General features: G+C 43.9%; 1 protein-coding gene across 2 annotated transcripts in view; it reads left to right on the plus strand.

Annotated features, from left to right (window-relative positions):
- SLC12A7 (solute carrier family 12 member 7) overlaps window positions 1-25,787 on the plus strand; it is a 684,227-nt gene that overhangs the window by 550,185 nt on the left and 108,255 nt on the right. For both annotated transcript variants that reach the window (XM_077491822.1, XM_077491823.1), the window contains exon 21: window positions 2,472-2,579. In XM_077491822.1, coding sequence (XP_077347948.1) covers window positions 2,472-2,579 — 108 coding nt within the window. The remainder of the gene's footprint in view (window positions 1-2,471; window positions 2,580-25,787) is intronic.

The following is a 25,787-nucleotide window of genomic DNA, read 5'->3' on the forward strand; positions in this document are numbered from 1 at the left end:
TTAGACGTAGGACTAGTAATTCGGGTGGACCTCCGCTTTAAAATAAATATTAAGATAAAAGATAAAAACTTGGTGGGATATTACGTCATGCGAACAGTATCTGTCAGCCAAACTCATACCCAGACACTTGAGGTGGGATGTACCACCCAATGACGGTCTGATTGATGAAAGCTCTATGATAGAATGGAGTAATTTCTTTCTTGAAAAGGGTTTTGAGCTATTGGAATTTCTTCTATTGTGTAAGCAAAGGAAGATGGACACTCTGGACTCTCAAATTAAAGAAATTACCAAAAATTCAGACGGAGATCACGTGACGTCACCCGCGGCCACTCATTTTAACGATCGTTTGAAGTTTCGTTATTGAAATTTGAATACTGCAATATAATGATCTATTGTGGGTACTCCACGAATTCGCCAGTTAATTTGACTGAGTGGGAGAAAGCTGAACCGGTCGGATAATATCTGTGAGAACGAATACAGCAATTGGACGAGTTGATAAGCATTCGGTGATATTAAGTGCATGTGACCTTCTGTAATTTAAAGGGTCCATATGTAATTTTACCATTGGTGGCGGTCCCCCCCCCCCTGGCACTAAGTCACTTTACGCATGATCTGACTGTATACCATTGAGGATTCCTCACGTGGATTTTTTGACATATAAGCTATTTTGGACTTTTAATTAATGTTTATTTTAATACGTTAGTAATTATTTTAATTTAGTTAGAGCGCTGTACCATCTGTTTGATATATTGTATTTTGGGATTTGGTGATTGACCCTTGGTGTTCAGCAGCTTTTGTAAAGGGGTTGTACTGCCCAGATTTTTTCTGCTTTTATATACTGCTCCAATCAGACAGATTCCCTGTTTGCCTTGTTCCCAGGGCCTCACAAGGGGCACCCTTCTAGAAAGTCCACCATTACACAATGGATAAGGAATCTGATCACAAGATCTTATGTTCTCAAAGAGAAATCTCCTCCTGCACTTCTACACACCCATTCCTTGGGGTTTCAGCACCAAGTCTATGTAGCCCAGTTGTGTAAAACAGGCCATAGATTATGGGATTTTCTTTCCTGAAAAAAGAAAATTGCTCTGTTCCACCATCAACATAGTCTGTGGTGATGGGGAAATCCCATCCGCAGAGTTATTGTGTTCTCCTGGTGGGGGGCTGCTAACGGCTATAATTGCTGGCAGTAATCGCATGCTAAAAATCTCACCCTGGTGTACCCAAGATGATCAATGGACTTGGGTATAATCAGCCTGCCCTTAGAGGAATCGAATCTTGGCCAGTCCCTGCTGAAGGGGCCAAGATTCTATCCATCTATGGCCAGCTTAAGGCTGCCATCTGGTCTTCTGGCTACAAGGGTAACACAGCACTCTAAAGGTGAGTCTTCTGACCTTTGTTGTTAGGGCCTGTTGGCACAGTTGTGTTTGCCTATTTGTTACCCACCCTTCTTATTCATTACTTGGGGACATCTCATAGTGTATGAATACTCTGCTTGTGTCTTGTACTATATGATTAAGATGAGAGGAATTTTGACTTCTGATCTGTAAATTCGATATCTTGGAGTTAAGCACAGGAGATAGGCCACCCACCCTTTCATTTTTTTGTTTGCTAGAAAACCAGGGACTAATGGAGTGAGGTAGAGTTTATAAAGGAGTCCTTTAAAGCTTTGACTTTACTCCACTGTTCCATTTATAGAAATATTTCTTCAAATGCCATATCTGTAGGCCTTTTCTATCACCCTTGAAGCCTGGCTGAAATACTCCCAATTTTTAAATTCTGTCCTGGCTTATTTTTAGGACACGACAGCTGTTGGGTGCTGTCTCACAGCATTGCAAAATCGAGTTTGCTTCCCAATTCAAAAAATGTGCTTTGTGCTCTGTTCCAACGCAGCAAGGACTCTCTACTCGCACATCCCCACCAGGGTTCTTGCATTGCTGTAGCCCTTTTCAGTCCCAGCAACAACAAAATGGTCACTGAGCATCCTTTTTTGGACGGGATAACTTTAAAAGATTTTCATTTTAGTCATCCCCAAATAAGAAGGTGCAATGGCCATTTTCTTGTAGCCCATGTCCAAGAAAATAAGCTGGGACATAGAATCACAAACACTGGAAATATTTTGACCAACTTCAATGGGTGACAATAAAGACCTACAGATATGGTAGTTGCATTAAAAACCTGTATTTACAAATGGTGCAGTGTAGTTTAGACTACTGGGGCCACTTGTCTGCATTGGCCAGTTTTTAAGAGTTACTTTTTCTAGGAAAAGGCACACATTTTTAGTTTAATAATGTTGCAGAAGAATATAAAAATGTTTTTAATCAATAGCAGTTAATAAAAAGTAGCTGTTAATCACTGTAAGTTTCTAATTGTATTTTGGTTACAGAAATTACAGCTAAATCCCCAGGGGAAAATCAAAACATTACAGCATATGATTTACATGCAAATGACAATGTTATTTATTTTCATAGTTTGAAAATGATATATCTGCATTTACATATGAGCGGACATTAATGATGGAGCAAAGATCTCAAATGCTAAAGCAAATGCAGCTGTCTAAGAACGAAAGAGAAAGAGAGGTAAAGTGTTATATTTATTTTAAATAAATCTTTAAATGTTTTAAGTACAGAATGGCAAGTTTAGAGACTGTGGGAAGAAGGCAGGGGTACAGTCACATGAAATTGGTAAGGAGAAAGGTACTGAGTGGATGAGGAAGAAACAAGAAATACCTTTTTATTTATGCATTGACATACCCAAAATTGCACAGATATACAATCTTGATGAGTGTTACAAAAGATGTTGCATAAAATTATAAGTCAATCTCCCCGGAAATGGTTAAAGTGTATTTAAACCTAAAAAAATATATGTATATTTTTGTGTGTTTGCATATAGTATGTGTTTTTTATAAATCATAGGGGTTAATTTACTAAAGCTGAAGATTGCAAAATCAAGCTGACTTCTGCATAGAAACTAAACTGCTTCTAACCTCCGCTTCTTCAATTAGGATTTGGCTATAAAACCTGGAAGCTGATTGGTTTCTGTGCAGAAGTGAGCCTGATTTTGGACTCTCCAGCTTTAGTAAATAAACCCCAAAGTTTCTATCCCTTTCATGTACTTCTCATATCTAAAGTACCTGGTTGATCCTCGCAGTCACCTCTTTTCCTTGTTTCAAGCTGACTCCACACAAAGCAGAGCAGGTAATTTGTGCTTGTGTGGTCAGTTTTTTTTTTTTTAACCTTTTGGTTGGTCATTCTGAGGTATAGGACACTGTGTAGACAGACAGCATGCTTGTTCAGCCATAGCTGAAGGGCATAGGGCTCAGAGGACTCATAGATGGCATCGGGCTTGGAGAGGAGGGAAGAAGAAGAATAGGGGCAATAGGCAAGGGAAAGATAGAGCGGAGAAGGTAGACTGGAAAAAGTAGAGGTCAGATTCTGCACTTGAGTGGCATTAAGTACCGTATATACTCGAGTATAGGCCGACCCGAATATAAGCCGAGGCCCCCAATTTACCCCCAAAAAACTGGAAAACTTATTGACTCGTGTATAAGCCGAGGGTGAGACATGGCTGTCCATCCCTGTGTGTCCGTCCATCCCTGTGTGTGTGTCCGTCCATCCATCCCTGTGTGTGTGTCCATCCATCCATCCCTGTGTGTGTGTCCATCCATCCATCCCTGTGTGTCCGTCCATCCATCCCTGTGTGTGTATCCATCCATCCCTGTGTGTGTGTGTGTGTGTGTGTGTGTGTATTCATCCATCCATCCATCCCTGTGTGTGTGTGTGTGTGTGTGTGTGTGTGTATCCATCCATCCATCCATCCATCCCTGTGTGTGTGTGTGTCCGTGCAGCCTTGTGTGTGTGTCCAGCCTACCTGTGTCCCGAGCCGCCGTCGTCCCGAGCCTCCTCTGTCCCGTGCCTCCTCTGTCCCGTGCCTTCCGGTGTCCCGTGCCTCCTCTGTCCCGTGCCTCCTCCGTCCCGTGTCGTGCCGATGGATCGCCGCTCTTCTCGGCGGCCATTCTACGATTCAAAAGCTGCGCCTCCGTCCTCCGCCTGTGATAGGCGGAACACTCAATTTCCCAGCAGCCTGTGTTCCGCCTATCACGGACATCCTCTCATACTCGTCCGTAGTATGAGAATGAACGGATGTCCGTGATAGGCGGAACACTGACTGCTGGGAAATTCAGTGTTCCGCCTATCACAGGCGGAGGCGGAGAAGGAGGCGCGGCTTTTGAATTTTAATGTCCACCGTCTGTCTGCTCGATACGCTGATCGAGCAGTCAGACAGCGGTGACTCGAGTATAAGCCGAGGGGGCACTTTCAGCCTCAAAAAAGAGGCTGAAAATCTCGGCTTATACTCGAGTATATACGGTAAAAGGATCTTGTGTATAATTAGGGAGAATGTAAAACCAATCCAATAAAACCAGTTTTCTTAGAACTTTTCTCCCCTGTATTAAAAAGAGGCTATAAGGTTCTTTATAGTCCTCGGATAGCCACGGCCCCACATTCAGTATGGGTCCGTGGAGTATTCACAAAAAATGTGAAGGAGTGAACCAGGATGTTAGAAGCAATGCTAACAAAGGACAGAGCTTTGTGGATGATTTTATTTTTTTTATTTTTTTGAGTAGGGCAGGTTCTATACTATTGGGAAAGATGTTTAAAGCTGATCTCTTTTATCTTAATCACTATAGAAGCTTTATCTGCATAGAGTAGAATTGTAAATGGATTTGTTTGCTCCTGGAAGAAGGCAATGCCCAAGTTCCTTTTCCAGTACAAAAGGTAAGTTGAAAGGAACCCATGCAGTGGAGTTACAAGCAGAGCATATGAGGTCAATAACCCATGTCCTAGCAAGTTTGTCTGCAGATAGTTGTTTAATTTCTGAAAGTTGATAATTGATCAGTCTTAAAAAGGATAGTCAAAAAGTGCTGAATTTGAAAAGTGCTTTGCAAAGAGGGGGAGAAAGGCAACTTTGGGTTGAAATCTAGGGTTGACTATAACTGTGGTTAAGGTAGATGGACACTGACTGATCAATTGGGGGCATTCCTGGTTGTAGAGAATTTTAAGGATTGGCCCATAAAGCAGGTAGAACAAAAGTAGATCATCTGCAACGATCTGCTGATTCGGCCAACTTGTAGACCTTGTGTATCGGGGATAGATCAGATATTACACAGAAGGGGTTCTGGGGAGATATGACAAACTGTGTGTGCAGTTAAAAAGGCACCACATCCCAGTGAGTTACTACTCAAGCTCTAGGAAATAGACTTTAAAGGTATCACACAGTCTTTAACATAATTAAACTCACACAAATTATTATTGCAGGAATGTTGAAAATAAACCTATTCACGTAAATAAAGTAGAAAAATTGCTGGCAACTCCAATCCATAAAGAGATAAATTTATTTGACACACGTAGAAATACAAAAAGCAGATGTGTTTTGGCTGATCAGCCTTGATCACTGCATAAAAGTTACAAAAAGGCACACTCTTTTTTCTTTTAGAGCACAATTATTTTATGTTCAATCAGACATGCTTTTTACAGTGTAGAGGGGCATCCATGGGTGCTATTTGCTGTTCGGGTGTTTGGAGGAGACTGTAGCCTGAGGACCCTTCTCTTGACTCCGTTTTGTCATCACAGAATTCCCGTGTTCAGAGCGCTACATTTTCTTGTCTGCACATGACATAATCCTCTGTGGTAGGTATGCTCCGGGGATTTCCTTAATTTCATATCTGGACTTTTTCACAGTCATTGGAGTCCATTCATACATTTTACGTTTTATTTACTGTGGCACAGTAAGGATTACATTTTTCTCATAATAGAGTACACATTATTGGGACTGCATATAGGATTGGGATGGATCGACAAATGAACATCACACAGATCTACACTAAGGAACCTGTGCCTCCATCTGATAACTCCTTATGCACCACTATGTTTGATAACCTGCGGACTAACATGACTAAGGAGATCAAGTTTGGTTGGACTTCACTGGTCTCAAACAGTATGTAGGATAGGATATAGTTACATAGTAAGGTTGAATAAAGACACCAGTCCATCCAGAGTGAGTGTCTACATTTGTCCCTATCCCTGTACATTGCACACTCACACAATCAATATGATCCCTAGAGGTCTAAGAATTAAGAAATTCCCCTCCACCCTTTATTCTGAAGAATTTACTTTACAATGGAATAACATTCTTACTAAATGCTCTATTGAACTGATGGAATTGATCATTCTACAGGAGGAGAGCTTATTACAGACTATACAAAAAGAACACTGCCAAACCAGCCGCTAACACACTAAAAGTGGAAGTTTCTAGTACAATCAATGCATAACAAAGTGTTGCGCTAAGTGAAAATAAATGTGATAGATGTACAGAAAAAAACTTCTATACAAAGGAATATAAACTTATGCTCAGTTATCGGGTTTCCCCAATACTCATTAAATGTGTATATATAAATATTACACGTGAAAAAAAGAAATGAACAAAAAATTTTTTGTTATATCAAAGTCCTCCAGTGAAATTTTGATACAGTGTTTGTATGAAGAATCATCAGTAGTCCCCCTCAGCGTGAAGAGAAATTACAGATATCCTCCAGGAAATCCAAAACTTGCACAGTACACCTTTATGTGAACACCTCCACCTGGAACAAGTTTGAGGCTTACCGGACGTCTATGACCCCAACGGTCATATGTCCGAAGGGTCGAAATGGCTTTAATACAAAAACGATTAGATGGCCTCCAGGAAACCGTGAAACATGGAACTGGTTGGTGCAGATACTCCTCTAGAACCAGACCTGATGCCAAATATCCTCCAATCAATAGAGCAGATCACACTCCACCAAACGATCATACAGAATAGAAGAATAAATCCAACATAGCGTAATTCCGTAAAAACTGATGTCTTTGTTAAAGTGTTTTTTCATAACTTGTAATAAATGACAAATTTTTTAGCATATAAAGGTCCCTTTGGTGCGCTGTTCTTTTCGGTTTTGTTTTGGATACAATCATTGCATGTCAAACAATAAAAGAGTATGAGGAAGGAAGGAAGACCAGGGGGTTTAAGGGAGGAGAGGGGTTGGGAGGGAGTATGCTAGCAGAGACTGAGAGAGAATGACACTGATTTGTCAGTTGGGGTTCATCCTCTTACTAGAGTTAGAGATCAGGGTAGGGGGGGAATGGAGCTTGCGGAGATGGAAAGAATTTCAGTCAGGGTATCTGAGGAGGAGACGCGCCGTCAGAAAGTCCACAAAACTGTATATTTGTCTTAGATGTTATTGTCCAGCGCCAACATCTCCTCCATTCGCATAATGTCATTCATCGTGGAGACCCAAAGAGATATTGGGGGGATAGTAGTTGTTTTCCAAAAAAGGAGGATGAGATGACGGGCTGCCGATAGAAAAAAGCATAATAGGCACCGTTTTTGGTAGGTTATTGATCCCGGTAGTATGGAAAGAAGGGCTATTTCGGGGATCATTTGCAAAGATTCATCATATATCTTATAATATACCTGAAATGCCTGTTTCCAGAAGTGTCGAATCCAATCACACTCCCACCAGATATGAAGATATGTGGCTGAGGCTGCATTGCATTGCCAGCAGGTAGATGGAAATATTTTTTGTAGTGTGGCGTGGTCCCTGTACCATCTAGACAAAATCTTGAAGTTCTTCTCTTGTGAATAGCAGGAGATAGAGGACTTGTGTGCAAAGTGGAATGCAATCTGTCATTCCGCTCTGGAGAAGGTCTTTCCCAGGTCTGCCGACCATATCCTGGTGTAAGTGGGTAGGTCATTTTGTGTGAGGGCCTGAATCGGACTATAAATGTGGGAAAGTAAGTGTCTGGGCAACTCCTGAAGGGAACTCAGATGTTCAAATTCAGAGAGTCGACAGTGGATCTGGGATGAGAGAAATAGGTGTTTGGTAAATGTTGTTAGGTGTAAGGAAGTGAGCCGGTCACGTGTTCCCGTCGGGACAATTGGGGTTCCGTTTCCCAAGTGGATGAAGGTGTGTGCCTGAGGCCAGGAGGAGCGGTGTGAGCCCCTATGCCTTGTTAGAAGGCTGGGTTGTCAAATAGTGATAAGGGGAGTGGATCTGAGAAGAGAATTTCATATAGCCCTCTCCTGTACCAGAGCACAAGGGCAGCTGTGGTCAGAGGTGAGGAGCACGCTTTTTGGAAGGGTCGTGGGAACCACTCTAGGATGCGAGCTATGAGAGTGGCTTTATAGTAAAGCTCAAAATCCAGTAAGCCTGCGCCTGCCTGCAATTTTGGGAGTGTGAGTAATTTATATTTAATTCTGGATAGCCCCTTATTCCATATAAAACAAATAGAGGGGGAGCGTAGGGCAGAAAATAAGGATTTGGGAATGGTGACTGGTATAGATATAATAGCTTGGGTAGAGTATCCATCCTAAGGGTATTAATGCGTCCAAACGAGGGTAGAGTTGTTTCCCCCTAGGAAACCAAGTCCTTTCGGAATTGGGAGAGAAGGGGGATATAGTTTAGTGTAAAAAGATTAGAGAGATTAACAGGGATTGTTGCACCCAGGTAAGAGATGCATTTAGTCTGCCATTGAAAGGAGTAGTTGGAGCGAAGTAAAGACATGGTCGATGTGGATAAAGAGCTGTTGAGGGGCTCTGTTTTGGAGATGCTGAGCTTAAAATTGCTTAGTAATCCAAAGCGTTTGCATTATGAAGAGGGAAGGGAGGGTTGTGTGGGGCTGTTGGGCATATATTAATAGGTTGTGTAGAGTGATAATTTATGTTTGGATGGTGTTTGGATACCTTGTATGAAGTCATTTTGGTGGATGGCACAAGCAAAGTGCTTGATTACAATAACAAAATTAAGAGAGGAAAGGGGGCATCCTTGGTGGGTGCCACTGGATATGTCAAACACTTCTGATGACGTGCCATTCACTAAGACCGATGCTGAGGGGTGTGAGTAGAGGTACATGATTTTGGAGATGACTGATCCTAAACCTATTTGCTCCAGGGAAATTTAGCAGAAATCGTCAGTTGACCCTGTCAAATGCCTTCTCGGCATCAAGGCAGAAGGCAAGCCTGTTGGCGGTGACGTTGAATATAGGAGATGAGATGTATGGTCTTGGTCGTGTTGTCCTGGCCTCCCTGCCTGGGACAAAACTGACCTGGTCTCTGTGAATAATCCCCGTAAGTAGAGGGGAGAGGTGATTGGCGAGAACATTCGCAAATAGTTTTAGGTCTATGTTTAATAAGGATATAGGGCCATAACTGCTGCATTGGGAGGGGTCTTTGCCTTGTTCAGGATGATGGATGCATTGGTTTGGCCAGCTCAGTAGATTGCTTTAAGAAAGGCCACGATTATTTCCTAAATGGAAAAACTGCCCTTTGAACCCATCAAAGATATTCCTCTTCCCACTCTTACCCTTGGTGTTTGAAAAGCAAATGCTTGCAACCATATCCAAGAACCATTTTTGGTCTTACACGAGAACAAGAAGTGTTAAGAGCCAGGACTTCTTTTCTAAAGTGACAAAAAGAGGAGGGTGGTATGAGAGGTAGTGTCTCAGTCCCAAAAAGTATTGAACAACAATTTATTTAAGCTCGCGGGACCTTTTGAGTCGCACCTCAAACACAGGTAAAATGTATAAAAGTGTATTTACATTCATTTAAAAACAGCAAGTCATACATGTATAGCAAAGATAGAAGTACATTTTAAATACCGTACAGCTCAAATACTGAAACTTTTGATAGAACCTATATGGTCTGTATTGATATCTGCCATCAGCCTGAAAAATCTGTGCTGGTATTCTCAAAGTGTTACTTGAGTTCCAAACCTCACTTCCTCAGGAGAAGCACAGAGAGTATCTGCAGACAAAGGACATAAAAACAAAAACAACCTCCAAACCCTACCATACGTCACACTTCACCTATTTGCCTAACAGTTATGAGAGTTGTGGCCAAATTCCACCTTGATATATAGTATGGCAAGCAGATTATTAAAATCAAATGTCTTCCAAGTATGTACAAAAAGGAGATGCCAGGATGAAACAACCGACAGCTCCACTCTCTTCTAACCGGGAGTTGTGGATACACGGGGAGAGTGAGAGGAAGCCAAGCACTCCCAGGGTGAGCACCTAGGCGTGAGTGTCAGATCCAAAAAGAGACCTCCAAATACTAAAAAATAAAAATAATCGAAAAATTCACCTAATCAACTAGTAAACATATATGTGTGTGTGTGTGTGTTCAGAACTGAACAATATGTGCAATTCAAAAGAAGTAAATAGGAGTGTATGAATTAATATACATAGTGTCAATCCTTAAAGGTGATGTCACAAATGTGCAATGATTGGTGCTAACTATATAAAGTGATAGCTTTAAAGGGACCCCAAACGCTAAGCAGTGATCCGCACTGAATCTATGGCATGATGTGCATGCATCATAGCAAGTGAATATATCGCCTCAAACTAAAGTGTGCAAGATGGAAAAATGTACCTTACTCAAAAGCGGCAGAAAGGATCAACCAGCCTGGTCTCATCCACAGATGGATAACAGAGACCTGCTTCTTGGCTATATAAAGCCCACGTCTCCATCTCCACCCATCCAGCTAATTGCCAGATGAACCCACTAATAAGCTTTCAGAAACCCAACTCTGTTTACTTACATAAATCTGTGAATGAAGTAGAAAAAACCATTAGCTGAGTAGTGTTAGTGAAAGACTACATAGTAAGAAACATAAAAAAACTGTGATGATAGAAAGTGAGGGGTCCCTGCATTTGCTGCGACCTCCCAGTGTTATAACTTCTCTAAAAAACAAAATGCAATGGACCTCAATAAACAAAACAAAGTGACCCCAAATACTAAACAGTGATCCCCACTGAATCTATGGCATGATATGCATGCATCATAGCAAGTAAATATTTCACCCCAATTACTATGAAAAAATGTACTTTATTCAAAAGCAGCAGAAAGGGTCAACCACAGCCTGGTCTTATCCACAGATGAATAACAACTGAGAGCTGCTTCTGGGCTAAATATAGTCCACATCTCCACCCCCACCCATCCAGCATCACCGTGGTGACCCCGCCATTGGGGCTCAGGTCAGTGGAGAGGGGTGGAGGCACCCCTTCCCATGTGACCTGGCCTATGCCAAAAATGCTGAGGTCTGGGACAGCACACAGCCGATAGATATTCGCTGTGTCTGCCCACCTGGACTGGGACCATATTGTGCATGTGCAGGGCAAGATCGCACTATGCATGTGCAAGACCATTGGAGCCACTATGTGGTAGCGCCACTAACCTGGGAAATATACAGCCCACAGTGTGTGTACAGTCTCCTGACTTGGGAGGAAAGGAAAGGTTGTGCCAATCCCACCCATCCTGAGGAGCTGAAGTGGACACCTCTCATTAGACAGTCACAAGATGGACCCTGGTTGAGGCGAATGCCTGGGGGTCCCTGCATGCCAAAGGTGATGTGGACAAGAAGAATTGCAACTCCAAAAAAATAAAAACTGGAAAGGAGTCCCTAGGGAGAAAAAAAAAAGGGAGAAACCGTTCTACAGGTAAAAATCTACATATATGGATTTATCTCCAGACATTCCATTAACGTAGTAAGTATCATAATGACAAAAAACAACATGGCACATATTACAAATAATATCTCTATCAAAAATATATATAATCATGAAAAAAATACAAAATTATACAGAGAGAGGTCCACTACTTGATATAGGAATAAATAAATATATATATAAATAAAGATATTTTAAAAAACACCCATATCAAAAAAAAGCACAAAGGAAGGCCCTTTTTCAATCCTCTGCCTGGCTACAGGTAATCAGACCTACATTTCTCTCCATTACTTGGATGTGATTCAGGTTGTGAGAGTATATTTGTACTTGGAGTCAAACTGTGGATAGTATGGAAAGGAACAAAGAGCAACCAAAGAACATAGACCTGAAGTGTGCCGGGGTCACGTGGTCAGTATGCCTAAAAGGGGGCATACCCAAGTATGAAATATAATGAATGAAATGAAAAGAAAAAGCGAATGGATGGGTGGGACACAAGAGCCAGCGTCCGCGAGAGGAGGAGGCAGAGGAGGACAGACTTTAAGCAGCCTGACTCCTCCCACAAATACAGGCTGACCTGCGGTCAGCCTTACACTTGTACTCAGAGTCAAACTGTGGATAGTATGGAAAGGAACAAAGAGCAACAAAGAACATAGACCTGAAGTCTGCCGGGGTCACGTGGTCAGTATGCCTAAAAGGGGGCAAAAATAACACAGTAGGATAAAAGCTTAACAACCAGATTACACAGTGAATTAATGTCTAACCTGGGGTGGCGGTAACTAAGTATGTACTCTGCTGTAGAAAGGGGAGCGCCAGAAAAGGCAGTAGAGGACCAACCCAGGGGTTGACAAATGTAACAAATAACCAAGCTGGCATAAAACCAACCCCGAGCACCACACCTTGACAGGCTCCCAGAACCAGTTAACAGTGCCGCCCCCGAAAGCTACGTCTCGAGAACATGCAGATGTAACAGGAGAAGGCCGGGGTGCCAACCAGTTGATAGGCTAAAGTAAGCGAGATCCTGATCAGAAGCACCACTCCCCTGGCTTTAAGAACCACAAAAGCGAGCTATAGCACTGCCTACGCTGGTCCAACGCTGGTAACCAATGCAAAAGGAGACCTAAGAGTATGTCAGATACGACACAAAAATAAGACCCAAAACAAGGGAAGTCAGCTGAGCACATCAGGGGGTCTACTCTGCTGGAACCCTGAGGACGGTTTCAATCAAAAGTGCAGAAAACAATAGGAACTGGATGTTAACCATCAGGACTGGAAACCTAGCCTGGAGAGCCTGGAAAACATGCCAAGCAGTGTCATGAGCCTTCCTGGTATGTAACAAAACCTAATGCTCAAAGCTGCTGCGACAGCCAAATGGACAACCAATCTACCACGAAACTGGAACTGAAAAGAAAGTGCGATACTGGTACCTGCTTCCTGAGACATGAGCCTACTGATACCGGCCCGAGCCCCAAGAGGGTCCCGGGATCCACCAAAGCCCCCGAGCCAGTAGAAGCTGCGGAGCTGCAATAGGCTGATTTACCAATCGTTCCATACCATGCGCAACTCCTGGCTGGACGCAGCTGGGAAATAAAAAGGTAGTGTGGAACGACTCCCAACTATTTAGGAGCACAACTAGCGAGAGAACCGTGAGCAAACAAAGAAACCTGTGACAAGCATGCAACCTGCTAGAAGGAAACGTGACTGAACGAGAAACATGAATAGTGTGAGCTAATAAACATGAGCAGCCTAAGAACCGAGGCTGCAAGAAAAACCCCCTCCACCTAAGAAACGCAGGTTACATGGGAACGTGAACCAATGAAACTACGAGAGAAAACCCTGGGGGCATGAGAGAAAACCCTGGGGGCATGAGAGAAAACCCTGGGGGCATGAGAGAAAACCCTGGGGACACGAGAGAAAACCCTGGGGACACGAGAGAAACCCTGGGGACACGGGAGAAACCCTGGGGACACGAGAGAAAAACCCTGGGGACACGGGAGAAACCCTGGGGACACGGGAGAAACCCTGGGGACACGGGAGAAACCCTGGGGACACGGGAGAAACCCTGGGGACACAAGAGAAAAATCCTGGGTACATGAGAAACCTGGAAAAACGACAAAAACCTGGAAAACGAGAGAACCTAGAAAATAAGAAAAACGTAAAAAGCATGAGAAACAAAACATTGCACGAGAAACAGAAACATTGCACGAGAAACGGAAACATTTGCACGAGAAACGGAAACATTTGCACGAGAAACGGAAACATTTGCACGAGAAACGGAAACATTTGCACGAGAAACGGAAACATTTGAACGAGAAACGGAAACATTTGAACGAGAAACGGAAACATTTGAACGAGAAACGGAAACATTTACACAAGAAACGGTAACATTTGCACGAGAAGCGTAACATAGCGAGAGAAACGTAACATAGCGAGAGAACCGTGAATTGCATGAAAAACTTACCTGCCTAAGAACTAGCCATATGAGAAACTAACTGCCTGAGAAACGTGAGTTTGAACAAAAATGTGAGTGGTGTAAGAGCAGATGAGGAGACTTGCCACCGAACAAGCCAATTAAAAACGATCACCTCAATCTGTTAAAACCCATAGACGTGATGGGTAACCCGCGGTGGAAGAACATGGACAACCCAGCTGTGTAAAACAACCAGAAAACCTAATAAAATAACCCGCCCATGACACAACAATCCCCCTGGTACCTGATAAGTATGAGGACGTGGGACCTACTAAGTTTAAAGATGTGGGTGCCGAAATGACAGGACCAACAGCGCATGAATGTGAACCTGATGACAACCCACCCTAATGAATGCAGCAGTGAGCCAGAGTAACCTGCAGCGCCAAGACAGGAAATTAAAATGAACACTCAGGGCTAAGGTACCCACAGACCGTGGTGGGTAGTAGTAAAAGGTGTAATGGTGAATGTATACGTATGATGTGTGGACTAGAGGCGAGAAGATTGTGGGACGACAATCAATAAAACAACAAAACCTCAGCCCGTATGGACCTGTAGACATGACAGATCCTGGATGTAAGTACCAGCTAACGGAAATGCAGCGAACGACGGGCAATAACATGAAACGCACAAAGAAAACGTAAGAAACATGGGAAAAACTTAAGAAACATGGGTAAAACGTAAGAAACACAGGATAAACGTAAGAAACACGGGAAGCGTAATAAACACTGGAAACGTAAAACAAAAAACATAAAAGTTGCCTGAGACACGTAAATTGCATCAAACATGCAAATTGCATGCGAAAAAGTAAAACCTGAGAACCAAAAATTCCATGAAAACCATATAAGAACCGTAAAACGTGTAAAAAAACATCAACCGCCTGAGAAACGCAAAAACGCACGAGCAACGCAAATTGCATGAGAAATGCAAATTGCGAGAAAACAAGTAAATTGCAGAAGCTGTAACCTGCGTACGAAACCATTAATTTGCAGAAAACTGTAAATTGCGTAAGAACCGTAAATTGCTTGAAACCATAAATGGCATGAGATAGATCGCATGAGAAACCATAATTTCATGAACCGTCAACTGCATAAGAAACACAAATCGTATGCATAAATTGCATAAAAAACGTAATTTGCACAAAGCCGTAAATTGCGTAAAACCCGTAAATTGCATGAGAAAAAACTTAAACTGCATGAGAAACCGTAAATTGCATGGAAACCGAAAATTGCATGAGATCGTAACACCGGACACCAGGAGAGGCGGGTGGGCGGCCAAGTTCTGCAATTTAGGTGCCCCCGGGGACACCGGATGGACTGACTCCCCCCCTCCCCTGGCAGAAGCATGTGACCTAACCTCCCCCCGGCAGAAACACCCAGAGAAGAAGGTGGCCGGGAGAAGCATTTCCCCCCGCAGCCACCAAGCGGACTAACCCCCCCCCCCCCCCCCCTGGCAGAGGCAGGAGACCCAATCCCCCCCCCCCCGGCAGAAACACCGGGAGAAGGGGGCGGGAGAAGCGGCTCCCCTGCAGCCACCCGGCAGACTAGCCCCCCGCCCCCCCCCCCGGCAAGCGATCGAATCCTCCCCCACCCCCGGCAGAAACACTGATTGCATACTAGTTCAGTTACTCGGTAAGAGTTATACACAGACATGACGGCTAGGTAGCTAGCATTTTAGAAAGCTCACCAATGCCACTTCACCTATTAACATATAAGTACAGGATTCATGAACAAAATTACCAGTGCATACCTGAAGAAGAAAAAAAAACAAAAAACATTGCAAACATGCAGCTGAAACCCCCATTTCTTCCGACTGTACTGTACAGGAGGCGGGCGGAGAAGGGCTCCCTCGTGGACACAGGAGCTGTGGGCGAACCTCCCCCTTCCTCCTCCGGGGGAAGCCCGCGGCTGAACCCTCCCCACCCGGCAGAGGCAACAGCAGGAGAAGGATGCGGGCAGGAGAAGCGACCCCCCCCCCCCGGGGAGACAGCAGCTGTCGGCGGGCGGACCCCCCCTCCCCACAGCAGAGGCAGCAGGAGAAGGAGGCGGGTGGGAGAAGCGGCTCCACCGCAGAGACAGCGGCTGTCGGTGGGCGAACCCCCCTCCCCCTCCGGAGGAAACCCGCGGCTGAAACCCTTGCACCCCCTCCCCTCTGGCAGAGGCAGCGGGAGAAGCGACTCCCCCATGGAGATAGCAGCTGCCGGCGTTCGAACCCCCCCTCTCCGGTGGAACCCCGGAAGGAGAGGACGGCCAAAATCACACCAACAAGCGGAGACCAAAACACCCCGTCCCAGAGTTGAAAGCATCCTCCTCTCGATCCAATGTAGTTTAGCAAATTTCCCACTCTATGGGCCAAAAAGCCATTTATACCTTTTGAATTTTGAAAAACCTGGCCTTTGTATTGGGTAAATTCCATTCACTGGTTTAGTACTGAAAAGGCTTGCATTGCCTCTGTTCTCCGTGCTTCTGTTATGTGTTTTCTTTTCCTCTTTACCTTTGCTCTATGTAGGTGCAACGGCACTTGCCTACCTCATTGAAAATCTTTAGTTACATGAATGGATTGCTCCGCAAACATTTGCCCAGGGATCTCTCAGCATCCCTAATACACTCTTATCCTTTTAGGTAGGACCAAGTTTGATGACCTGATTCAATATGTTCATGCCCTAGAGGAGGCGAACTCTTCCCTTAACCATTAGCCTACCAGCCACCATTGTTATATGGCGGCAGGTTGGCTCTCCTGCACAAATCGCCATAGCTGTACATTGGCTCGTGCAGGCACACACCGGCATGCTCTTGCTCCTGCTGCGGGAGTGTGCCCACCCGGGTCCACCTCCGCATTTGTGTCCTAGAGCAAGCTGTTTGGGTGTATGGGTGCCAGCCATAATTTTTCAATCTCCATCCACTTATTATAAGATCATTGGGGGAACCAGGAGGTTTTAGCTTGCAGTTGGGTCACTTGAGAAACCTTGGTCTCTTATAGTTCCAAACTAAGCGTATCAGATACGCTTGGAGAGTTCTCAAGTGTGCATAAGTGATAGGTTATGTGCAGTGTTTGGAATAAGTATAGGAGTTTAGGGAGAATGGTCATTTTGACTGAGGCTACACGCCCAAAAAGGGATATATGGTGGGACTTCCATTTTTGTAATAGTTCCCATATAGAGCAAAAAAGAGGAGGGAAATTTGCTTGGTATAGGGTGGCGAACGCCGGTGTGAGATAAATCCCTCGGTATTTCAAAGCCCAGGCTTCCGGTTATAGGAGAAACTCGTTTGCAGGTGGTGGACTTCTCCGGCGGAAATATTGATGGGAAGGGCCTCCGAATAGGACACATTCATTTTATACCCTGAGAGGGACCTGAGAGTGTGCAGATTAGGTAAGGAAATCCTGGGCTGGGCCATGGTAATTATGTCGTCCACAAGCAATGACAGCTTAAACTTCTTTCCTCTGACCGGTATGCCCCGAATGTCTGGATTTCCACGGATAGATGCTGCCAGGGGTTCAACACATAGCGCAAACAGTAAGGGTGAGAGCGGGCACCCCCGAAGTGATTGAGAAGGAGGAGGATAGAGCGAAGGGTGTTCTTTCTGAAGGACATATAGCTAAACCTTCTTTTACCATAGACTTCAGATACCATATTTCTTTGATCTCCGTTTTATTGGAACAAGCCAGGTGAAACTACAAAATAACAGAAATAGACCTCAATAAGTAAAATATTGCATACATTACAAAAACAATGATCTACAGTATAGGATGAGATAGTAAAAACATACTTTCTCTAAGAGGTGATGGCGATAGATTGAGAAATATATGTCTTGCTTCTGGAGTGTCCTCTCAAAGAATGGTGACTGCTTCACTTCCTGTGAAGATTCTACACAGAATTCCCTGCTTACTAACAACTTCTTTAACTACACATAGTAAATCAAATACACAGAACTGCAGCAATACAAAAAAATAAAAATAAATGCTGCACGCCGTAAATTACAAACCTTACATGTAACTTTATCAATACAGGTACGGATAATCGGCATAGACATCTGGTGGACAGAACACTCCCCGCCTGACGTCAAGTGATGTCGCTAACAGAGTCCTCTGTAGAAAGCAAAAGAATAAGTTTGGTCACTGGTCTTAAGAATACTTTAGCCTCATTCTGTTGAAAGATCTTGACCACGACCTTACGGACACGATTATCCTTGCTTGGGAGTACGTTGGTGATCAGACCTAAAGGCCACATATTCCTTAGTGTCTGGCAATCTTTCATGAGCACAACATCACCAGTTTTAAGATTATGCTTTTCAGTGTGCCACTTTCTCCTTACTTGTAGAGTAGATATATATTGTTCCCTCCACCGGCTCCAGAAGTTATTGGTAAGGGTTTGTACTTGTCTCCATTGACGTTTGTAAAGGTCCTTCTCATAAAACTCTCCAGCTGGAGCACCGGCAAGACTAGTCTTTTGCGTGAGTAACATGGCAGGTGTAAGGACCACTGGCTCTTCAGAGTCGCGTGAAATTGATGTCAAAGGTCTGGCATTAATGATAGCTGTAACCTCTGCCATAAATGTCACTAAACATTTGTGAGTAAGCTTTGCAGTTCCTACTTGTAGGTAGTCAAGAATTCTGTGGGCTATGCCTATCATCCTTTACCAAACACCTCTCATGTGAGAAGAGTGAGGTAGGTTGAAGAGTTATTCACTCAACTATCTTTCTACTCTGAGAACGTCCAAGTTAGAAGGAATTTGAAGTTCTTTTACTGCTCCTACAAAGTTAGACCCTCTGTCAGAGCGAATGAGTTTCACTGGGCTTCTGATTTGCAATGAAACGTCTAAGAGCATTAATGAAACTTGAAGTGTCCATTGACTCAATCACTGCAATGTGGACAGCTCAGATGGACATGCAGACGAATATAACTGCCCAGCGTTTACTGTTTGAGTGCCTCCTTTTGGTGTACCGGGTGGCGACAGACCAGGGACCAAAAACGTCAAGTCCAGCATTAGTGAAAGGCGGATCCATGCTAAGTCTGTCAGATGGTAAATGGCCATCTTTAGTGTCTCTAACATTCCACAAAGTTTCCGACAGATAACGCACTTGAAGAGGAACCTACTCGCACATCTCTTAGCTCCAACTATTCACAGTCCAGCAGCTCGTAAAGCTCCTTCAGTAAACAGTCGACCCTGGTGTTTAGTTTGGTCATGGTAGTGTTGAATGAGTAAGTAGGTAATATGATGGTGACTAGGGATCACTAAAGGATGCTTCTCTAAAAACTCTAACTTGCTGTCTTTTAAATGACCTCCCACTCTCAACATGCCATTTTCATCAAGGATTGGATCAAGTTTCTTTAAAACACTGTCTTTAGGAACAGGTTTCTGGTTGAGAATACAGTTGATCTCTTTGGCAAAGACTTCTCTCTGTACAACAGTATGTTTAGATAGTTCTAGGTCAGTTGCTGAGTAGACTTTCCTACAGTCGTGCCAACCTCTGCAATTGTCATGAGTTGGTGTTTTTTTTTTTTTCTTTTTTTTTGTAGGACTGAGCTATGTGGATTAAGCAAGTGATAGCTCTAACTAGTGACCTCCAGGTGGAGAACCTGCTGAAACAGTGGGTTTTAAACTGGTTAAGAGAATTTGTGACTGCGGTAGAAACCTGAGGGCAAATTTCTTGTTCCTTATCTGAATCTATTGGATTAAATGTGGCGAGGTCTTTAGTGTTACAGTCGATACTGCATAGAAAGGTGGGACCTGTGAACCGCAAAGTACTTTCGAGGCAGCTGGACACCACAGATCTGGTCACTAGGTCTGCAGGATTATAGTCTGTAGGCTCAAAATGCCATTGCTCTGGGTGGGTGGATCTCCTTATCCTCAACATTCTGTTGTTGACATAGACGTAGAAATGCCTAGTTTCATTATGAATGTAACCCAGAATTACTTTACTGTCTGTGTAGAACTCCGCCTTTTGAAAATTCTAGGTTTGTCTCTGTTGTAATTAGTTCAGCTAGCTCTGTAGCCAATACTGCAGCACAAAGTTCCAGTCTGGGTATGGTGTGTTCGGGCAGTGGTGGATGTTTTTCTTTTCCCATTACAAACCCTATGTGGAATTGTCCTTTAGTGTCTATGGTTTTCAGGTAAGCTACAGCAGCAATTGCTTTAACAGAAGCATCTGAAAATACACAAAGTCTTTGCATCTGAACATCAGCAGATGACAGAGGAGCATATTGTCATCATATTTTAAGGTTGGATAGAGCTGTTAGTGAGTCCTTCCACTCTAACCATAGGTTCTTCCTGTCGGTGGGGAGAGGGTGGTCCCAATCCAATGACTCACAGGTTAAGTCTCTAAGTAGTGCTTTACCCTGGATGGTGACAGGTGCTGCAAAGCCTAAAGGATCATACAGGCTGTTTATGGTAGACAGGACACCTCTACGGGTAAAGGGTTTTTCTGCTGTGTTTACTTGGAAAGTAAATGTGCCAGATATTAAATCCCAAAGCAAACCAAGGTAGCGTTGCATGGGAAGCGAGTCTGTGCCTATATTTAAGTCTTTTAACTCGTTAGAATGATCTTGACCAGGAAAGGCTTCTAAAACTTCTCTGCTGTTGGAAGCAATCTTGTGGAGTCTTAAGTTGGAACAAGCAAGCATCATCTGAGTTCTTTTGAGGAGACTGATTGCAGCTTCATTTGTGGGTAGTGATTTCAAGTAATCGTCTACATAAAAAAACCTTGTCCACAAACAGTCTGACATCTGACCCATACTCTAACTCTCCCACTTTAGCAGAGTGTCTGAGGCCATATTGAGCAACTGCAGGGGAAGGATTGTTGCCAAATATGTGCACCCTCATGCGGTATTCTGTGATGTCTCCAGAGGGGTTGTTGTCCCTGCAACAGAGAAACCTCAGAAAGTTTTGGTGTTGTTCTTTAACAAAAAAGCAATATAGTTTATTTAGGTTTGACCTCATATTACATAGTTTTGGTTAATACTAAAGGAAAGTTGAACAAGAAAATGGTATAGTGTATGACCAGCCTAACCCCAGCCCATCACCCCCCCCCCCATTAACCACTTAGCAACCAGCCCATAGCCGAATGATGGCTAAAGGGTGGTTGCTTAACTCTGGGAGGGTGTACAGTGACGTCCTCCCAGAATCTCGCTCTCGTGTGCCCCCTGGGCCGCACACTCGAACATCTGTGACCACCAGTTCCAGAGCAGCATGGATCACAGCAAACGGCCGCTGATCGTGGCCGTTTACCACGTGATCGCTCCGTCCAGTGAGGGAGCGAACACATGTAAACAAAACTGCGTGATTTCTGGTTTCTCCCTCCCCTCTCTGTCCAGTGTGAGCGGAGAGGGGAGAGATCGGTGGCAGCAACACTGTGGGCTGCTTTTGTATTGCGCACAGTGCTGCTCAGTGACAGATCCAACCATCCATCCATACTCTGCATACCCATCGATAATCTGCATAGCCATCCATGCACAGCATACTCTGCATATCCATCCATGCACAGCATACTCATCCATACTCGGTATACTCAGCCATCCATACTCATCCATCCATCCATCAATGCTCAGCCATTCATCCATCCTCAGCAATACTCATGCATCCATCCTCAGCCATCCCATCAACCCCCATCCATAATTAGCCATACCCAGCCGTAAACGGCCGTACCCAGCCATACTCATTCATGCTCAGCCATCCCCATCCACAACTCATCCATCCCTATTCATGCTCATCCATGCCACATCAGTTATCATCCATGCCACATCCATGCCACTACAGTGCCTCACAAATGTGTAATAAGTTTCAAATCTAATTTGACTACCTAAGTCCCTAGAACGCCTGATGGTGCTCCCTGCATGTTGGGCCTCTGTATGTGGCCACACTGTGGAAAAGTCTCACATGTGGTATTGCCATACTCAGGAGTAGTAGGAGAATCTATTTTGGGGTGTAATTTTTTGGTATGTACATGCTGTGTGTTAGAAATATTGTGTAAATGGACAACGTTGTGTAAATAAAAATGCGTTTTCATTTTCTTTACACATTTTCCAAAAACTTGTAGAAAAAAATGACATGTTAAAAAGACTCGATATTCCTCATATTGTAGATTATACATTGTGTTGTTTTCTTTCCAAAATGGGGTCATTTTTGGGGTGTTTCCATTGTTCTGGTTCTCCAGGGCCTTCAAAAGTGTAATTTATGCTCCAAGAACGCCTGATGGCGCTCCCTGCATGTTGGGCCTCTGTATGTGGCCACTCTGTGTATAAGTCTCACATGTGGTATCGCCATACTCAGGAGGAGTAGCAGAATGTGTTTTGGGAAGTAATTTGTGCTGTGCATATGCTGTGTGAGAAAAATAACCTGCTAATATAACAATATTGTGAAAAAAAAAAGAAAGAAAATTTTGCAAAGAATTGTGGGGAAAAATTACAACTTCAAAAAACTCACCATGCCTCTTACTAAATACCTTGGAATGTCTACTTTTCAAAAAGGGGTCATTTGTACTTTCCTGGCTTGTTAGGGTCCCAAAAAATGAGATAGACTGTCAGTATTTCAGGTGTGATCAATTTTCAGAGATTGGCACCATAGCTTGTGGACTCTAACATTCACAAAGACCAAATGATATACACCGATTTGGGTTATTTTTGCCAAAGATATGTAGCGGTATATATTTTGGAAAAAAATATATGAAGAAAAATTATAACTTACATGGGTGGGGTCGCAATTGTGACCCCAATTTCTACGCCCATGTCCCCCAGCATTGAGCCTTTTAGTTGGGCACATTCCAACCACTAGTACGTTGGGCGCTCCTCCTTCCTTTGGACATGCAGATTCCCCCTTGCTTTGAAATATATCATATGAGGTAGTTCTCGCCTAGTATGATCGGGAACTCGATTTTAAAATCTATTCCCATTTCTAATTTCTGCAACTTCTTCTATTTAGATTTGCCAAACACCTAGCTCTTTGTCCTTGTATGTTTTCCTCCTAACACCTTGGCTCTGGCACTCCTTGTGTACCCTTTTGGGAAGAAGTTACTGTTCATCACCTGCTGTGACCTTCTGTGCCCCCTGATGCCTTATTCAGGTGCTCTTACCCATGCAGAGCTTTCCCCTTGTCTTGGGTGTTACTACTCCCTTAAAAGAGTCCCTGTAAAATGGTCCCTGGCAGCCATAGCTCTGCTTTCCTTGGTGCTTTTATACCACTATTTGTGGGAATGTGGTTCTACCACTCCATGTCCTGCCTGAATTCATGTCACACAAGTTTCGCTTTGCCTCACGAGGTCAGCACTGTCATATATGGCTACCTGCCTTGACTTCCCTTGCGTATTGACACTTCTTTCTGTTTTTTCACATGGTCTATCTAGGGAGTTCCTTCTTCCTCTGCCACCTTGCTACATGATATTTTGCCTTTTTTGGGGGACTTGTGCCCTCAAGGAATGAGTCCCTCCTTCCCTACCTGAGCCCAATCTTTGTAAGGTGTTGAGGTTCTTGGTCCTTTTCAGCATCAAGCATCTGTATTTTTACAGGTTCCGTAGCCACCACCTGATCCTTCATTCACATGTTCACCGGGTGGCTGTTTGGCCTCCTGAGCACTGTGCTTCAGCCTGCCTCTTTAGGTCTGTTTACCCTTCTTGTTTTTTTTTTTCCTGTGGGCCTGTTGTTTCTGTCAGGGCCATTTTGTTGACCACCCCTAAAACTATTGCTTGGTGATGTCCCATGGTTTAACAATCAAGCCCTGTATCCTGCATTGCACAAATTATATCATAAACCTTTTTCTATCTAAATTTTAAAGAAATTTTTGACTTCAGAGCTTATTCACATGTGCATCTGCAGCAATCTTTCATTGGAAGTGGGAGAAAATACCTGTATTAGACAGGTATCTGCTACCCCCTGAAAGGTGCCAAATGTGACACCGGAGGGGAGGAGGAACTGGATAAGCAGATGTTCCATTTCTGGGTGGAACTCCACTTTAACTGCATCTATAGCATTTATAGCTCCTTAGTGAAACATTTTATAAAGTGTTAGCTGGGTATGGCGGGAGAGGCAGAGGTTCCTGTATTACAGAATGCACTGGGAAAAAGAGAACTAGGACAAAGCAGCTACAGCTACTTCCTGTTTGTACATAGCAGCCATGTGGTAACATTTGCTCCTGTGTGCAGGCAAAATCCTCAAACCAGCCAGAAATACTGACAGTGCTAGACAGGAGCAGAGGCATTGAGCATTTTTGCCAGTGGCAAAGCTTTTTGTGTCTGCAAAGTGTGGGTACCAGCAAGAGTCATGAAGGCTGATATTAATGTATACATACCCATAGAAGAGGTTGGCAGATTCAATACCTGATATGGAAAAAATATCAGCTATGGAATCCACTCGCTGCCAATCATACTGCGGGGAACTTGATGGGTTAATTGTCCTCAAAAATGGCAATAAAGAGAATACTAAGACATGGCTTACTGCAAAGTTAACAGGAGATGTTCTGGTGATACAGGATGCCTCACATCAGTTGTGGCTCACATCAGTCTGGGTCTAACAATCTCAAAAAGGGGAACAAATGTGGACACCCTTGCAGGTCCGCAAGATTTAAAAAAAATTGAGTTTAGTAACACTTTAACATCTAGGACGATCAAGGGTTTAAATGTGTGCTTAACAGTGCTTGGTGCATTCACTGCATGCTATTTTTACTAAGTGATGTGCCATTTTCTTCTTTATCATACATCATAGGACACAGAGCCTCAAGTATTTACTTAGTGGGTTATGGGCCTACCTTCAGGTGTTGACACTGATATAACCACTACAGGAAGTTGACTGCCCCATATAACCCCTCCTCCTTCCAGGAGTACCTCAGTTTTTTTCGCCAGTGTCTAAGGAGTTGGTCACAAGTGAAGATGTGCTCTGAGGAGCTTCTAGAGGGATCCATGACGGATTTAGAAAACCTCCACAGCCGGATCCATCCTCGCCACTGAGGCCATAGGATGGTACCCAGGCCTCGCAGACCAGAACGAGGTTTTGAGAGCTGGACCCTAGGAACCATGACTCTTCTTGGTCTTGCTACATAACCTAAAGTGTCCTGAGGTTGCTATACAGGTCCAGAGGAGCGGAACCCCTATTAAAGGGGCCCCAGTCTTTGAATGTTTACAACGCAGCCTGCCTTGATGGGCAAAGTTTGGATCTGTCTGTTTACAGCAGTATCCTGCAGCGAGGACAAGGTAAGGTAAGAAGCTAATGCTTTTTCTTTCTATACACCTTGTATGCCTTTTAAGATGTCTCCCCTAGAGGGAGTAATTTTAACAACCTATGTATGATGTTTTACAGCTTCTCTGTCTCTAGGCTATATAGCAAGTGTGGTCCCAGCAGAGGGGGTTCTTACTTAATCTCTTAAAGGATTTAAATAAAGACAGCAGTAACATAACAAAGGGAATTATATACTTTGGTGGAAAAGGTTGGCCCAGCTGCCTGGCAGCGGAGAAGGTAAAAAGGGGGTCCCTGAAGCAAAAATCAGGGTCCCCATATCGGCAGGTTTTTTAAAAAAAAAACTGCTAACAGAACCCCCCGCCCCCCCCCCCCCCCTTACAGAGGTGCGTTCACATATATTGCATACCTTGTGTAACTAAACCGGCCTCCTAGCTTGGTATTACAGGCATAATGCCGGCAGTAGCGACAGCATCATCTCCTCCTTTTGGGATCTGCTAATGCAGACCCACATGCCATTTGCGCGTGCGCGAACTAGGCATATTTAAGAGAAGGGCAGGTATTGGTGAGGACGCTGCGGGGCGTGTCTGTAGGTCACATGGCGCTGTGTACGGGACGTAAGCTCCATACAC

The sequence above is a fragment of the Lithobates pipiens genome, unplaced genomic scaffold, assembly GCF_037356315.1.
Source record: "Lithobates pipiens isolate NorthernLeopardFrog02 unplaced genomic scaffold, aLitPip1_a1.2 Scaffold_19, whole genome shotgun sequence".
NCBI classification, from domain to species: domain Eukaryota; kingdom Metazoa; phylum Chordata; class Amphibia; order Anura; family Ranidae; genus Lithobates; species Lithobates pipiens.